Here is an 18,836-nt window from a genome sequence, read left to right as displayed (position 1 = left end):
GTGTGTTAGTATATGTATTTAACCTTAGAAAAATCAGTAAAATAACCCCTGCTGAACTGGGCAAAGTTACAATAGTATATATATTAAATACCGTTTTACAACATCATCATTAAATTCTGAAGAAAGTTACAGAGCAGATTTACGATTCACATTGTTTCCTTTCCCATTGGTGCATGCAAAATGATATCCCTGCTTTATTCAAACAGATACATACAGCAGGGCTTTTTTTATGATATTATTTGCTGATTTTTTTTTCTGGAACAACAAAGTTATCTATATATATTGTAGATAGGAAGAAATAAAAGCTCTGTGCCTAATGGTCTTAGTGGGCTTTAAAACCAGGACATCAGTGATTCAAATCAGTGATAGCCACTGCTCAACTATGCAGCAGTTGTATTATTTTGCTCAAAGGCACAATACATATCTGGATATACATACAAACCACCACTGGTGGTGCAGTCCCACAGCACAATATACAGTTGCATTGTGATTGATTTACAAAAGGCAATAAACCTTCTTGATTTATCTGAAACAATAAAGCAGGGAAACTGCTTAATTATTGCTCCAGTTTGTTTCAGTGTTGGTAAGTAACTAGTTTCCATGATTACACAGTTGATGGATGTCATTGTAGAGAGTGTTGGACTCTATCATCACAGAGGGTACATGAACTTACTATTACTTCTTCCTGCAATAAATTTAAATACATTGTGCTTCATAGTGTACACCAGTAAAATGTTAAAAAGCCCCTATGACTACCATAGAGATAAGCAAAACGTAGGCTTTGTTAGCCAACTTGATAGAAAGCATTCTTATTTTCTGCATTCTCCCATAAGTGTGTAGATAGCTTAAAGGAAAACATTTTTTTTTTATCATACACGGAAACCTTTAAAGATTCTGTTTGACGAGTTTATATTTTATGTAGCCAGGTGCTGGCTACTGCAAGCTGAATACGGAAGACATAATCCTTGGGACCACAGACCAACTAGTCCCCCTCTATTGCTTGCAATTCAACCCTTATTTCACTTCCTGACTATAGAGCAGGGGAGTTTCCCTTCCTTCCTTGGGACATGTAGTCCTGCAGTCAGCCATCCATGTACTTATGAATCCCTTCTAAACTAAATTTCCCATAAAAAAACAGCCAGCAAAAGGGACTGTGGGAGAGGATATATAAAAGACTGCAACTGGTGGGCTCGCTCCCTTGGCCTGGGACCTTCTACAGAATGTTAGAGCGCTGACCTGCACACAGTGACAAGACACTGTGGTGGTCTTTCTGGCTACAGACAGCGGATCTTGTATTGCTCACCACTTGGAAGGTTAAGCATCGTTCCTGCTCAGCAGCCTGAGAGCAGCATAGCGGGCTTTGACGTGGACCGGTGACTTATCTACTTGGCAGGTTGGCCAAGCATTCATCACTCTGCTAGGTTGTGGTGCCTGTACCACTTGTCCTGTTCCCGCAGAGGTTGTCTCCAAACCTGGATTGGTTTGCGGGAGAATGCCCAAACTCTTCATCCTGTCCTTCTCTTGCTTAGAGACACTGCATGCGGACATCATACTCAGGACGCTTTAAAGGAACAACTACACCATTATTTCAGTCATCCTGACACTACATGTCTTCAAAGATTTAAATCTCGTTTATGGGCCCCTATGTGCTAGCGAAGATACCACCTTGCATCTAAATCTGAACTGTCCTTATATTACTATTGATAGTTTATGGATATCTTAAAGGGGAACTCTGTTCTATCGCTGGTGTAATATCAGAGGGCTCAGTGTTTCAGTAGTCCAGAGGGAGCTGACATGCTTTGAAGTCTCTTTCCCATAAATCTGTGTTGACTTTGATCATACTCTTCAGGTACATTTTGTCCTTTTATAACATCATTGTCCTGCATCTCTACAGCTAACTACATATCCAGATTTGCATCCTTGTAATCATATTGCTAGTGTATCTAGTGTTATTTAAACGTCGATTTAATATTTGAATGTCCCCTGAAGTTGACCTGATAATTGTTTAATTGCTGTTCTAAATCATATACTCAGCTTCTCGCAATACAGTATTTGCTGAGCCAGATCTCCATGTTATTTGTCTACTTAGATATAGATTCAGCGGTGCAGCAGACGCTCTCATCTTAGTCTGCTCACCCCGCTCTCAAACGAGTCGGCTCTCCCCAGGGATAGTGCAGCCAGGCAGGGTCCTCCCATCTCTCGGCTGCTGCAGACACAGCACAAAAAAACAGGACTAATACCCCCCCACCCCCCCTAGGCAATTGATCCAGGGTTGCACCGATCACAGTTAAGGGGTCAGGAAGGAATTTTTTCCCCCGATCGCTGCAGATTGGCACAGCACACCTGGGGTTTTTCGCCTTCCTCTGGACCAATCGGGAAGGGAAGACTCAACGAGTGACGGCTCACTTGGACAGTCTTCCACCCATCACCATATAAGACCCCCCCAATCAACATTACTTCCCTGCGTTTTTTTTTTGCGACCATGGGTTACCTAAAATACTCTGCAGAAACCATCCGGGAACTAAAACCATTTGCCTCTATACTCCCAGTTGTCACCAAAAAAGCTCTACGGAATGAGCGACTGTTGAGAATCAATCGACGATCAACAGTCAAAAACTACACGCAGGTACCCCAGCCCAAGCGCTTAATATGCGCTTTGGTCAACACAAGATCGGCAGTAAAACACAGACAAGAAATCTATGATTTCATCCTTCAACACGATCTAGACTGCCTCTTCATCACAGAAAGCTGGCTGACAGCCGACTGCAACACCATTCTAGCAGAATTGATGCCAGCAAATTATCGCATACAAATGCAAAACAGAGTGGGGCAAAGAGGGGGCAAGACTCACCTCTCGATCACCAAACCAGTCCTTCAAAACTCGCTTCCATTAATGGAAACCCTCACTCTGCAGCTGCAAACAAATCCCCAAGATACGGTCCATATGCTACTTTGCTATAGACCACCAGGCCCAAAAACGCACCTTCTCACGTCATTGACTGAATTCATCTCCACATATACCCTAAACATCAAACACCTTTTGGTGCTTGGGGATTTCAACCTCTGGGCCAACTCCTCGCTGGACCCCGTAGCCGACGCCTGCATCGACCATTTGGAAGGATTAGGTCTGCAGCAACTAATACAAGGCCCCACTCATGCCTCAGGCCATACGCTCGATCTCATTTTCAAACAAGATTTGGAAATTGACGTCCTGGGAAATGAGCCGCAACCATGGACCGATCACCATGCCATTAAATTCACAATCACCAAAAATGCCAGCCCAAAAAAAAAACGACAAAACCGGTGACAACTCACTGGACTAGATCTCAGAAGAAGCTCCACTCGGAACTCTTCAAAACAACACTAGGGAACAAAATAAAAACAACCCAACAAAAACAAACAGCCACAGAAACACTTGACGCCATCAAAAAGGCGCTACTACAGTCAGCTGACTTAGTAGCACCAAAACGCAAAACTTGCATCCGGAAAAACAACTCCAGCTGGTTTAATGCTAAAGCAAGAGCGTAGAAGAGCAGAAGCTGCGTGGAAAAGGTGCTCTTCAGATAAAAAACACACCATTTACAAGATAATAACAAAGAAATATCACAAAGAAATCTTCACGGCCAAAAAAAAACATTTCTCCAACATCATCGCAAATGCCCTTAACCGCCCCCGAGAACTCTTCAAGGTGGTCACTCAGACTATGAATCCAGCTTGTTTAGAGGCCCCCAATTCTGATTCACAAGAATTTTGCAACGAATTATCAGATTATTTCATTAATAAAATTGAAAAAATCCGTGAAAGTATTCAGCAAAATGGAACCGTCACCAACTTCCCCCCAAATCACAAACCTAATACCCACATAAATCAGTCGCAACCACCAAAATTCACTCTAAAACCCATTTCCATCGATGCCACTAAAATATCATCGGGACTCTGCGTAATAGCACAGCACACAATGATATCATCCCCACTAAACTGCTGAAAGAAAGTGCCGATATACTGGCACCAGCTATCGCGCAGCTCATTAACCAATCATTCAAGGAGGGCATGGTGCCCACCTTGCTAAAACAAGGTACAATAAAACCAATTCTAAAAAAAACTACCCTCGACCCCAAAGACCCAAACAACCGGAGGCCCATAACAGCACTAAATGTCTTCTCGAAGGTAATGGAGAAAGTAGTTGTACAACAGCTGCAACTGCATTTAGACACCCATAAATTACTCGATCCGTTTCAATCAGGCTTCCGTCCGGGTCACGGAACAGAAACGGCGCTGCTTAAAATATGGGATGACGCTCTAGAGGCTGCAGACGAAGGAGAATCTTGTCTCCTGATACTGCTGGACCTAAGCGCGGCTTTTGACACTGTAGACCACGGACTACTACTGGCTAGGCTAGCTGAAGTAGCCGGAGTCGCTGAATGTGTTTTACCCTGGTTCTCCTCCTTCTTGGAAAACCGATCACAAATAGTGAAACTGGGGTCTTTCACTTCTGAAAAACGTACGGTGTCATGCGGAGTCCCTCAGGGATCTCCCTTATCGCCCGTATTGTTTAATATCTATCTTCGCCCTCTCTTTGAAATCATCAGTAACCAGAAGTTACTTTACCACTCCTATGCAGACGACACACGACTTCTCTTGGACTAGAGAAATGCCTCACTCTAATAGATAACTGGATGACAAACAGTTATCTTAAACTCAATGGTTCGAAAACAGAACTTCTCCTGTTTCACGCTAACCGGAAAAATCACCCCGCGTCAACATGGACTCCCCACCCATTCTGGGTAAAACTATCACCCCTAGCACCAAAGTCAAAAGTCTCGGAGTCATTTTCGATACCTACATGACAATGGATGCACAAATAGGGTCAGTAGTCAGCGGATCCCACCATCTGCTGCGCCTACTACGCAGACTCACGCCCTTTATCCCGAAAGAGGACATTGCAGTCGTGGTGGGAGCAATCATCAATTCCAGACTCAACTACGCAAATGCCCTCTATCTAGGACTCCCCAAATACCAAATCACTCGTCTGCAAGTCGTTCAAAATACGGCCGCTCGACTAGTGACTGGGAAAAACCATGGGAATCAATCTCACCTTCACTGAGATCCCTTCATTGGTTGCCAGTAAAAGACAGAATCACTTTCAAGGCACTCTGCCTAATACATAAGTGTATTCAAGGCAACGCCCCCCAATATCTATGCGAAAAAATAAAAGCCCATAACCCCAATCGCATTCTGCGATCCACCAATCAAAACCTCCTCCAGATACCCAAGGCCAGATACAAGTCCAAAGGAGATCGAAGATTTGCAGTCCAGGGACCTTGCCTGTGGAATGCACTACCAACCACCATCCGACTGGAGTCGGACCACTTGGCCTTCAGGAGAAAGATTAAAACCCCTCTCTTCTGAGGTCAAGGGGTTCCTTACCCATGAAATGGATACAGCGCCCAGAGGCGATTCAGTTCGCATGTGTTGCACTTTACAAGTCTCTCTCTCTCTCTCTCTCTCTCTCACTTAGCTATCAGAGAGCTGTTGTGTGTGCAGAATATGTCTGAACCTAGAGTGTCAGAAGGGTTGAGGAGTTTATAGGGTTAAGGCAGCACCAGAGGACAAGGCATCGTCCAGCGGGCCCTATAGGGGGTAACCGTACATTTACATTAGTTGTCCATTTTATATTTTAATAGGTAGCTTTATAGCTATGAATGTTTGTACGGGCAGCTGTTAACTATATAAACAATGTATATATTTGCATAAAAGCTAATAATATTTTGTATTGTCCTTGATCTATTATATCACAAGTCATGGCAAGCATGTCAAGTCAGTAAATGTTATTATGCATAGTTACATGTATCTTAGCTACATTTAAGTGTATCTCAATTTGAGAATACACGGCTTAGATTCCGAGTTACGACGGCGTATCTACTGATACGCCGGCTTAACTCTTTCTGAATCTAGCTAATTATTTGTGAGCAACTACTTAGGACAGTGTCATTAATGGAGTCTGCACTAAGTATCATAATGTACATCAAAATGACAACATTTTCCTTATTGTTCTTCCCTTTCCTGGTCTCCTATGGACATCTATAGCTGGATTCAGCAAGATAACTGCAGTGGTAAGGGACTTAAAGGGGATATAAAGTGCAGTCAGAAAACATAATTCATCTCAACTTTCTCTTGTTCGTTGGCCTATACAGCTAAAAAATTGATGTGAATATAAAGCAGACAGTGTGCTTTCTTCAAACAACACAATAATCAAGATATTAATATTCAACTCTCGATCGGATTCACTTTACCTCCATAAATCAGTGAAATGTGTTGGTGCATTAGAGTAACGATTAAGTTTAGAAAAGAGGGAACAATGTCTGTCTTGTTCAGATCTTTTTTTTACTGGAGTAATATCATTATGGACTTTATATGGTGATATCAAGTACAAAACAACTGTATGTAGTAAATGTATGTATCAACTGTTCTCACATCAGCTTGTGATATGTAGCTTTCAGGTTGGAGGCAGGATACAGAACTTGATTGATCTTTTTTTAATGTTACTATATAAAGTCCTAGGTGACAATGTTTATTCTAGCTGCTATGGTCAAATACATGCGACATAAGTTTGACTGTTAAGCCATTTGTGGTATTTTATATAATACATTTTTTTTATTCCATAATTAGGTTTCTAATATGTTTATTGTTGTATTTCAGATTAAATATGACTTTTTGTATGAAAAACAATACGTGTGCTGCTTGGAAAAATGGAACAGACTTGTTCACCAGAAAATCTACACAACCTTTATTCTAGTGATCCTGTTTCTCCTTCCACTAACATTGATGCTTCTGCTCTACAGTAAAATTGGCTATGAACTTTGGATTAAGAAACGAGTTGGAGATGCATCAGTGCTTCAAACTATCCATGGCAATGAGATGTCTAAAATAGCCAGGTTAGTTTTATCATTATTTATTTATTTGTGTGAGCAATCATTGTTAATTAAAGCCCCACCCCCCAACCCTTCTGTCTACCTGTAGTGAGGTGTAATTAGGCTTCCTACCTGTAGGTGGCCTAGTGCCACTATTGCATTGGAAGGGTTGTCTTGTAAGGGAATTGGTCCGTTAGAGATTCTGTACAGTGCCTTGAAAGAGGAAGGTAGTCTAATTGGACACCAAACTTTCAAGATACTTTTGTGACCATCTTCAGTCAGGGAACCTTTTAGGTAAGGATCCCCACATCATTATGGTGCACTTCGGGTGAATGTGTGGTAGATAGAGGAACCGGCTTGTGAGGTATAGTGCAGAAGTGTAAAGCCAGAGCAGACTGCAGAAACATTCTCTGCCTATTACCCCTAGTAATGGAATCCATCCCCGGCAGGGGCGGATGTACAGAGGTTGCAGTAGTACCCATGGTGATAAGGGTGGCTGAGACCGAGCTCCCCTTTTCTCAGCCGAACTGTAAATCGGCACTGTGGGGAGCTTGCACACTGTTCACACCTAAAGTGCCCAGCAAGAAGAGCTAAGGTAAAGGACTGCTGTTTTTTTTATCTATATATCTTTAGGCTATGTATGTGTGTGTGCATGTATGTGTGTTTATATATGTGTGTGTACATGTATGTACTGTACATGTGTTTATATATGTGTGTGTGTATATGTGTGTGTACATGTGTGTACAGTATCTCACAAAAGTGAGTACACCCCTCACATTTTTGAAAATATTTTATTATATATTTTCATGTGACAACACTGAAGAAATCACACTTTTCAACAATGTAAAGTAGTGAGTGTACAGCTTGTATTACAGTGTAAATTTACTGTCCCCTCAAAATAACTCAACACACAGCCACTAATGTCTAAACCGTTGGCAACAAAAGTGAATACACCCCTAAGTGAAAATGTCTAAATTGGGCCCAATTAGCCATTTTCCCTCCCAGGTGTCAAGGTCTCAGGTGTGAATTGGAGCAGGTGTGTTAAATGTGGTGTTATCGCTCTCACTCATACTGGTCACTGGAAGTTCAACATGGCACCTCATGGCAAAGAACTCCCTGAGGATCTGAAAAAAAGTATTGCTGCAGCACATGGCCAAGACCATACAGCGATTTAACAGGAAATGTTCCACTCAGAACAGACTTTTCCATGGTCGACCAAAGAGGTTGAGTGCAGGTGCTCAGCTTCATAGCCAGAGGTTGTCTTTGGGTAATAGACGTATGTGTACTGCCAGCATTGCCACAGAGGTTGAAGAGGTGGGGGGTCAGCCTGTCAGTGCTCAGACCATAAGCCACACATTGCATCAAATTGGTCTGCATGGCTGTCTCCCCAAAAGGAAGCCTCTTCTAAAGATAATGCACAAGAAAGCCCGCAAGCATCTGTGGGGCATTCTCAAACCCAAGGGGGCAAATCCTCAAAAAACCTGCCTAACTTAACTTTTAGCAGTTAAGTTACACTGGCGGAAAATTTCTACCTAAGTGCCCGATCCACAAAGCACTTACCTAGAAATTTTCGGCTGTGTAACTTAAGTGCCTCCGTCGCAAGGCGGTCTTCTCATCCAGGGGGCGATGACAATTTAAATGAGGCGCGCTCCCGCGCCGGACGTTCTGCGCATGCGTGTGACGTCATTTTTCCCGACGGGCAGCGCGCGAAATTACGTTATGTCGGGCTTTGTGGATTGCGACGGGACAATAAAGTTGCGTCGGGAAAAAAAAAAGTTACGCGGCGGAAAATAAAATTTGAAATTTAAAAAAAAACGCGGCGATCGAAAAAAAGGTATGTTTTTACAAGGTGTTACTAGTTTACACCTTGTAAAAGCATCCCTAATTTTACGCATGCAAAACGTAACTTACGCAGAAAACACAAAGCTAAAAAGTCCTCATTTGCATACGCAAAGCGGCATTTCGACTCGAAATGCCCCCAGCGGCGGATGCGGTACTGCATCCTAAGATCCGACAGTGTAAGTCTCTTACAGATGTCGGATCTTCTGCCTATCTTTGGAAAACTGATTCTGAGGATCGTTTCCAAAGATAGGCACAGGGATACGCAGGCTGAACAGCAGTTCCGCCTGTGTATCCCTTTTGAGGATTTGGCCCCTGGTCTCTAACATCCACCAGTTTTGTAATGTCGTTATGGAGGAGTGGAAGAGGACTCCAGCTGCAACCTGTGACGCTCTGGTGAACTCCATGCCCAAGAGGGTTAAGGCAGTGCTGAAAAATAATGGTGGCCACACAAAATATTGATGCTTTGGGCCCAATTTGGACATTTTTCACTTAGATGTGTACTCACTTTTATGGCTGTGTGTTGAGTTATTTTAAGGGGACAGCAAATTTACACTGTTATACAAGCTGTACACTCACTACTTTACATTGTAGCAAAGTGTAATTTCTTCAGTGTTGTCACATGAAAAGATATAATAAAATATTTACAAAAATGTGAGGAGTGTACTCACTTCTGTGAGATACTGTATGTGTGTTTATATATGTGTGTGTGTATGTGTATATGTGTGTGCGTTTATATGTGTGTACATGTGTGTGTGTGTGTGTGTGTGTGTGTGTGTGTATGTGCATACGTGTGTGTTTACATGCATGTGTATGTATGCACATTACTTTTAATCCTGACCCCCTATATGTGTACAATCAGAACAGATTTTTTTTTCATTGCTTGTTCATAGTACCAGCAAGAAAATGCCGTTCCTCTGAAAAGCGAGCGATCCATGCTCAGATCGCTTTTTCAGCGGCATTTGACAGCCGGTAAAGAGGCAATATGTTGTCTCTTCACTGCCTGTTTTAACCCCCTAAATTCATCCTCACTATGTGGCAACTGCGTGCAATGCACACAGTTGCGGGGTGTTTGCAGTGCAGCCCATTCACCTAGGGGTATACTTCAAGGGTGCCCTGACTGGAAAAAGATTGACAAACACTGGCATAGAAGATAGAATCTCTCAATTTTCCTCCTGCAGCTGCTGAATGACTGCGGGAGGGAGAGGAGGAGAAGGGGGGGGGGGGTAATGGAGAGAGTTCGGTACCTTTATATGTTTATATGCAGCCACTCCCAATGCTTCTCCTATGCAGCTTCTATTTGCTGCCCCCTGTACATTTTCCTGCATTGTGCCCACTGGAAGAACTAGAGAAAAGAGTGGAAGGGAAGAGGAAGAGGGGGGATTTGATTAACTGGAACTTGTAGAAGAGAAAGTGAACCGGACCGGAGGAGGACGGATCACTGACACGGCCTATCAAGTTATTGAGGTTACATTGGGGTGTTGGGTTTTTGGATGTTCAAGCCTCTGTGTATTGTTTGGCTTGAAGGACATAAGAATGTGATGTTTGTTAAAGATCCATCTGAGTTTCTCCTACACACACCAGCTACAGTATATATTGGATGGCTATATAACTGCATGTGGTCTGCTTTTCATGATGGTCCCATGTTTTTCACTTGAACTTTTGGATATTTAGTGAAAGCCCGATCTGGATAGCCACAAACTTTTAATTCAAATGTTTTTTATTGAGTTTCATCAAAATACAGAGAATAGAGAAAATTAAGACAATGGGGGTTATTTACAAAAGGCAAATCCACTTTGCACTACAAGTTGTTGTAGATGCAAGGAAAATAAAAAACAGCATTTTAGTTTGCACATAATGGGATAATAAAATCAGCAGAGCTTCCCCTCATTTCAGATCTTTCCCTCAGATTTACAGCGACTGCACTTCCAAGTGCACTTTCAGTGTAATTTTGTAGTGCAAAGTGGATTTGCCTTTCGTAAATAACCCCCAATGAATCTTTACCATGAAGATGCATATACATCTAATAACAACACATTTATGTGGTTAAACCTGGAACCGTAATTCCCATACTGAGTGCAATAAGTCATGCTATACTCAGACATAAAAAAAAAATGAAACGGAAATAAAAAATAAAAGCTTGAGCTGATTTGCTGAGAGACTTTGGGTTTCTAGCGAGGGTCGATAAACACTTGGGGCCAGATTCAGGTACATTTGCAGCGGCGTAACGTATCGCATTTACGTTACACCGCTGCAAGTTTTACGGGCAAGTGCTTGATTCACAAAACACTTGCCTGTAAAGTTGCGGAGGCGTAGCGTAAATCCCTCCGGCGCAAGCCCGCCTAATTCAAATGATCCGGGTAGGGGGTGTGGATCATTTAAATTAGGCGCGTTCCCGCGCCGAACGTACTGCGCATGCTCTGTTTTGAAATTTCCCACCGTGCTTTGCGCGAAATGACGTCGCACAAACGTAATTTTTTGAACGTAGACGTGAGTTACGTCCTTTCCTATTCACGGACGACTTACGCAAAAAAAAAAAAAAATCAAAATTAGACGCGGGAACGACGGCCATACTTTAACATGGCAGATCTATCTATACGCCACGAAATAGCAGCTTTAACTATACGCCGGGAAAAGCCGACTAGCGACGATGTAAGAGAATGCGACGGCCGCGCGTACCTTCGTGGATCGCCGGAAAAAGCTAATTAGCATACCCGACGCGGAAAACGACGCAAACCCCACCCAGCAGGCGCCAAAGTATTGCACCTACGATCCGAAGGCGTACGAAGCCGTACGCCTGTCGGATCGAAGCTAGAAGCCGTCGGATCTTGGTTTGAGGATTCAAACTAAAGATAGGACGCGGCAAATTTGAAAGTACGCCGGAGTATAAGTAGATACTTCGGCGTACTTCTTCTGTGAATCTGGCCCAAGATCTACTAACCCTTCCTGCAATCTGTATCAGTGGGTGTACGAACAACGAACAAGGTGTGAAACCAGTGTGGTAAAAGAAGGAAAGAAAGGAGAAACGGTGGTTAGGACATTTAAGGTGAATCTGCAAAAGGTTTTCCATATGGACCATAACCACAAACTTTTAAAGAACTCCTGAGATTTCCATGTTTTGTCTTTAGACTTTGTGTTTGTTATTACAATTTCAGCTTGATGTTGCAGAGTTCTAATAGACCCTTAGTTTGTTTTACAATGGGCGGTGAGAGTAAAAAAGCAGATACTAGTGTGTGGGTAGATTCTCTGTTGACCTTATTGTCCAATTCATTATCCTCCTTAACATGTAGCACATAGTTCTAAAGGGGTGATTTTTTGTTCCTCGCCTCTTCCCTTTAAACTCAATATTTTTGTCCACTGAGTTTATGGGGTCTATGTGTAAAAAGCTTGCTGAAAAAAATAGGACACACATCTGCACAGCTCCAAAAAAAACTTCCTGTATTCTGTGTAATGTAGTTATCTCCTATAATTGTTAGTGCCATGTACTGGCCATAATGTGGTATTTGTTTTTTATTACCTCAATGAAGGAAAATGAACACATTATGGCCACTAGATGGTACCACTGAATATACAAGATAATTATATCACAGAGATATGGCAAGTTTCATTGGAGCTGTGAAACATAAGGAAAAAACAAGGGTTCAAAAACCTATTCTTTATTAATATTAAGCAGAAAGCATTTATTAAATTAATAAAATTGTCCTCTCAAAGATGGCATGTGCTAGACATAACAGTCTGGGTCACCTGAAAGCCAACAGTGAGGAGGTGTGAACCAGGCAGGGCTGTCTTAATGAGAGGGCACACCTGGGCACTGCCCAGGGGCCCCAGCTGCATGGGGGGCCCCTGCACTTTCCCCAAAGCAGCTGGTCCATGAGCCCACGCTGCCCCGAAATTGGGGGCCCCATGATGGCACTCAGAGTGATAGATACACAGGGGAGGCAGTCTACCTCCTACCTACTTGATTTCTGTTTACCTGCACTGTCATCATTGTAGGGGACCCAGAGCATTACTTTGCCCAGGGGCCCATGATGCTATTAGGATGGCCCTGGAACCAGGACCTCTGCGTTGGCCACCGGCAAGGGTATAAGAGAGCACTTGTGATGGAATAAAGCCGCTGTCACTGAAAAAACACTGTTATCGATGTACAAACCCAGAACCAGAGATCGCCCGGCATAGCTCATGTTCATATGCGCATTAGGATACAGGGATGTGTTTCCAAGCATCAAGCTTCTTCCTCAGCCTGTCTATCCTAGGGCTACTCAGTAGATTATATACTGTATGAATTTGTAAGAGGCAAAACTGAGAGCAGCTCAAGCACAGGAAAACACAAAAAAGGCACAGCCGGGATGTGATGCCACTGCTGACCACTAGAAGGCTGAAGAGAAATTCACAACAAAGAAAATCTTTTAAAAAGTGTGATATACAAATCATTATATATATATATATATATCTATATAGATATATATAGATATATATAGATATATGTATGTGTGAGTGTATAATCAGATAAATGAACAAAAAAACACAACAATTAAGATAAAGAATTGTTTAAACAACAAATTGCATGATACATGATCCTGATTAATCTGCAACCATTTTCATACCAGGAAGAAGAAACGAGCAATCATTATGATGATAACAGTGGTTGTGCTTTTTACAGTCTGCTGGGCACCGTTTCATGTTGTGCACATGATGATAGAATACAGTAAGTATCTGCTGTGTCTTTTAGTTAGTGATAATGCTCGATCCTATTTTTAAGGATTTTCTTCCTCCATTGCTTGTAAAGAACTCATAATGAGAAGGAGAATTTATATCTAGTGGGAATCGCTAAAAGAAACTTAAATTGTTCCCATATAAATTAGACACAAACTAGAGTTCGTCTAGGACTACAATACATCTTTGTGCCATTATTGCACTACATGGTTTTGGTAAATCTGAAGTGAAAAACCTGCAGGAAAACTGATAGTGTGTATGGGGCTTAATGCCGCGTACACACGATCATTTTTTCGGCATGAAAAAAAAACGTTGTTTTTCGGCATGTAGAAAAAACAAAGTTTTTCCAACTTCATCATTAAAACGACGTTGCCCACACACCATCGTTTTTTAAAAAATGCTCTAGCAAAGCGCTGTGACCGACAACACGTACGACGGCATTATAAAGGGGAAGTTCCATGCGGATGACGCCACCCTTGGGGCTGCTTTAGCTGATTCCGTGTTAGTAAAAGACGATTCAGGCTTTTCTGTCTGTTACAGCGTGATGAATGTGCTTACTCCATTATGAATGGTAGTTTTACCAGAACGAGCGCTCCCGTCTCATAACTTGATTCTGAGCATGCGCGGGTTTTTAACGTCGTTTTAGCCCACATACGATCATTTTTTACAACCCGAAAAACTACATTGTTTAAAACGTTGTTAAAAAATGCAGCATGTTCGGAAAAAAAAATTGTCGTTTTTCGAAACCCGAAAAATGATGTGAAGCCCACACACGATCATTTTAAAGGCCATTTTTTTAAAACAAGATTTTTTTCATGCCGAAAAATGATCGTGTGTACGCGGCATTAGGCTGTGTTTGCATAGCTGACACATCACGATTATTGAAAAAAAAATGATGGTTAGGCCCATTTTAAAAATTACAGCCATGTGGCTAAAATAAAAAAAACTATATTTGTGATAAAGTTTTTTGAATTGGGCCTTTAGTTTTCTTAAATGGAGTAGTACTACTGTTATTATGTACTGGAATTGGGTTTATTTGATTCTTGTCCTGTTTCCCAATGAATTTTTAACTAATATGCCCCCCTAAAGATTTGCACAGCTCCATTTTGTGATTTTGGCCAGTAATTTATTTGGACAATAGTTCATGGAAAATTTGTGTTAATAATCCCTTACTCTGTTGGGCACTGTACCCACACAATTCCTTAAACATTCTAATACTACCACAGATAAAACTGGCCTTTTGTGCACATAAAATAACATATTATGGGATGATTTACTGACAAAAATGAATACACCTTTAGAGGCATATCTACTAATGTAAGGCCCTGGTACAATTTTTTGACTGTGCCCTTCTTATTTTCTGAACATTTCCCCCTTGTTTTGTACCACTTCCCCAACCTTATTATATCACTGTGAGCTTACCAAAATCTAAGTTTACGGTAGGGTAGAAAAGATCTAGCATTATCCCCCGTGCTATCTCAGTTTAGAAGGCAAATAGATGTCGCTGCTCCACTTATTGTCAGTACTTAGCCTCTGGAATAATAGGTACAGACCAAATAGACGCTCATCCAGGCTCTGGGTATAGAGTCAGCTAAAATTGATGGACACACTCTGACAGTGTTATGCCCTGTACACACGATCGGTTCGTCTGATGAAAACGGTCCGATGGACCGTTTTCATCGGACGAACCGTTCGTGTGTGGGCCCCATCGTTTTTTTTTCCCATCGGTGAAAAAAAATAGAACCTGTTTTAAAATTTTCTGATGGTTAAAAAAACAATAGAAAAAAACGATCGTCTGTGGGGAAATCCATTGGTCAAAAATCCACACATGCACAGAATCAAGTCGACGCATGCTCGGAAGCATTGAACTTAATTTTTCTCAGCACGTCGTAGTGTTTTACGTCACCGAGTTGGACACGATTGGATTTTTAACTGATGGTGTGTAGGCAAGACTGATGAAAGTCAGCTCCGATATCTGATGAAAAAATCCATCGGTCCGTTTTCATCGGATGAACCGATCGTGTGTACTTGGCATTAGATCTTTCATCCAACTTTAATGTACCAGACACAGCACACTACAGCCCTGCCTGGATGCACCCCACTTGGACATGTTTCACTTTTATGCAGTTTTAATCACAGAGATCTCAATGATTAGTCTTGTGTAAGGATGAGATGCGTCAAAGTGGGGTAGTCCCAAGCGGGACTGCAGTTTGCTTTGTTTGGTACAATAAAGTTAGATGAAAGACCTGACATTATCAAAGTATAGACATCCATATTTGTTGACCTAGTGCTACCCCAATTCCTATACCACTGTGTATCTGTCTATCTGTCTATGAGAACATTATTGACCTTGGTGGTACTTTATGGTTGTAATTTTCCTCATTATCATAATACCCAATATTTTTTATGTTTTCTGTCAATTATTATTTGTCCTGAATAATTATAGCACCACTATTTGGACTTTCTTTAGGCTGTAGGAAGTTATAGTGGGTCTAATCTCAGTATATTTATAAAGTACATTATATAAATGTATATACAACGTGTATATGTGTGCTTATATACTATTGGGATTATTTACTAAAGGCAAATCTACTTTGCACTACATGTGCAAACTACAAGTGCAAAGTGCACTTGAAATTGCACTGAAAGTGCACTTGGAAGAGCAGTTGCTGTAGATCCGAGGGGGACAATCAAGGAAAATAAAAAACAGCATTTTAGCTTGCACATGATTGGATGATAACATCAGCAGAGCTTCCCCTCATTTCAGATCTACCCCTCAGTTTTACAGCGACTGCACTTCCAAGTGCTCTTTCAGTGCAATATCAAGTGCACTTTGCACCTGTAGTTTGCACTTGTAGTGCAAAGTGGATTTGCCTTTCGTAAATAACCCCCTATGTGTGTGCGTGTATATGTGTGTATATATATATATATATATATATATATATATATATATATATATATATATATATATTTATATGTAGCGCCCTGCTCCTGAAGAATAGGTGCTGCCTCAAATCTAATGGGGGTCTGAGCTGTTATTTGGATCAGACCAGAGTGATTAAAAGGCAATTTAGCCTCTGTTCTAGCCATGGCTGTGCTGGGAGTGATCCACCATTGATCGCCTGGGGGTGTTATTACCACCCCAGACCAAGGGTGGCAGCAGTCAGGTCATGGTATATTGAGTGTCCCCCTCAGCAACGAATTTGTGGGAGTGGTTACCCCGCTGTGCATTCTGGGGAGGGGTACTTAAGAGACAGACACCATTGGTGCGGGGTCCGTCCGTTCGCGCCTCGTGGCCCGCCTGGCTGGAGGTGCGTGTTGTGAATCCTAGCTCCGGGGCTGCGGCTTCGTTTGTTGGGCCCAGTTGTCTGACTGTGGCTGTACCGCAGAAGTGATCATGTGTTGTCCGTTCTGAGGGAGGAAGCCACTTGAGGAAGGAGACCAGGGGAGGACCTATCCTGATAGGGACTATGCAAGAGGCTGGATCCTTAGGAGAAGGCCTGGAAGCTTCATTCATGCACCATACACTGAGAGGCTTGACAGTGTCGCCTGTCGGGTCTAAAGGTTTTAGTGAGAAAAGCTAAAGAGATCCGGGTGCTGAATCCTGTGGCAGAGGATTCCGGAAAAAAATATCTCACCGAGAAAGGAAGGTCTGTGGCAGAGACAGTAGTGTTTCCTTACTTTGTGACTGTGCATCTGAACCTACCTACCCTTCCACCCCTTACTCCTCTTTTCTACTAATGTTCTCCAAAATAAACCCAAAGCGAAAAGAGGTACATTGTGTGTGGGCATTGAAATACTTTGGACTCTCCTTTTACCCTGGACAGCGAGAATATATCTAAACCAGCAGCTACTGTGGGGGTAGCGCTACATATATATAGCCAGTGCCACACTGTAAACATCAGGAACCCAAGTATATTTACAGTCTCATGATCTGAAAAATTTGTAAAGGTCTCTCAGGTCTGAATTGAGAACGACACTGTCTAGGAGGCACTATCTGTTGAAAGAGGGTGTATACAAAATGATGGAATAAGATAGCAATATAAGAAAAGAAGATGAAGAATCTCAAAATGATGGCTTTAAAATGTTGTATAGGGTTGCTAGCACAAAAATAATGGTAACTTCCTTTTGACAATGTTTTAACCCAAGACAATTTTTTTCCAGGTAATTTTGAAAATGACTATGATGATGTCACGATCAAGATAATATTTGCTGTTGTGCAAATTATTGGATTTTTCAACTCAATTTGCAATCCAATTGTATATGCTTTTATGAATGAAAACTTTAAAAAAAACTTCTTGTCTGCCATATGTTTTTGTTTCATAAAAGACTCCTCTTCACCCTCAAGGAGACCTGGAAACTCTGGCATTACATTAACTCAACAAAAATCAAGAGACAATACAAGTGAAGAGACTAGGAGAGAAGCTTTTAGTGAAGGCAATATTGAGGTGAAATTTTTTGAACAACCTGTTTCTAAAAAGACCTCAAAAAGACATCTTCACTTATTTTCCTCCGAACTCATTGTTAATTCGTGAGCATGTGTTACAAAACACCCATTTCCTGTATATAAAAGAGATATAGATAGCATTCACAGTTTCCTGGAATGTCTTAAACGTATCAGTAAATGTATTGTAGGATTGTGCAAGAGTGGGAGGGATTATAGCGGTGCCTTTTAAACAAGTCATACAAAGTAATCAAATCAAAATTGTAAATATAAACATTTTATTGATAATAGAAATTTGGTATAAAAACTTTAAGGATCGACTAAAATTGACATGAGTTGTTACAGAGTCCCGTCATGTTTCGGCAAATCATTGCCTTCCTCAGAGGTATGAGTCAGTCAATATATTTTGTACAATCTAATAAAGAATACATACATCCTTAAAGTTTTTATACCAATTTTCTATTATCACTAAAATGTTTATATTTACAATTTTGATTTGATTACTTTGTATGACGTGTTTAAAAGGCACCGCTATAATCCCTCCCACTCTTCCACAATCCTACAATACATTCTATAGGGATGAGGTGCCGGATCCAAAAGAGGACACATCAATCACTCTCATTTACAAAAATTATCAGTAAATGTGTTTGTGACAGATTTGAACCTGAAAAAGTGATTATTAATCAGGGCTGCCATCAGGGGGTACAGGCATTACACCTGTAAGGGGCCCAAATGTTCCCAGGGGCCCGGTTGCCCCCCCCCTCATGTTGCGGCTGAGGAGAGGAGAGAAAAAAACTTTCATTTTCAGCAGCATGTTCCCCCCCCTCCCCGTTCTCAATTTGCGGCAGGAGGAGGACGAGGTGAGATGCGTAAGCTGTGTAAGGGGCCCCAAAATTTCTGATGGCTGCCCTGATTATGCTACACTTAGG

General features: G+C 41.7%; 1 protein-coding gene across 1 annotated transcript in view; it reads left to right on the top strand.

Annotated features, from left to right (window-relative positions):
* The window catches only part of QRFPR (pyroglutamylated RFamide peptide receptor), an 80,107-nt gene extending 61,971 nt beyond the window's left edge, over positions 1–18,136 (top strand). The window contains exons 4-6 of the mRNA XM_040330291.1: positions 6,700–6,935; positions 13,358–13,455; positions 17,628–18,136. Coding sequence (XP_040186225.1) covers positions 6,700–6,935; positions 13,358–13,455; positions 17,628–17,998 — 705 coding nt within the window. The 3' untranslated portion in view covers positions 17,999–18,136. The remainder of the gene's footprint in view (positions 1–6,699; positions 6,936–13,357; positions 13,456–17,627) is intronic.
* The last annotated feature ends 700 nt before the right edge of the window (positions 18,137–18,836 follow it).

Source organism: Rana temporaria, chromosome 1 (genome assembly GCF_905171775.1).
Source record: "Rana temporaria chromosome 1, aRanTem1.1, whole genome shotgun sequence".
NCBI classification, from domain to species: Eukaryota; Metazoa; Chordata; class Amphibia; order Anura; family Ranidae; genus Rana; species Rana temporaria.
Note: the sequence above shows the minus strand (reverse complement) of the source record. Positions and strands in the feature narration are given on the sequence as shown.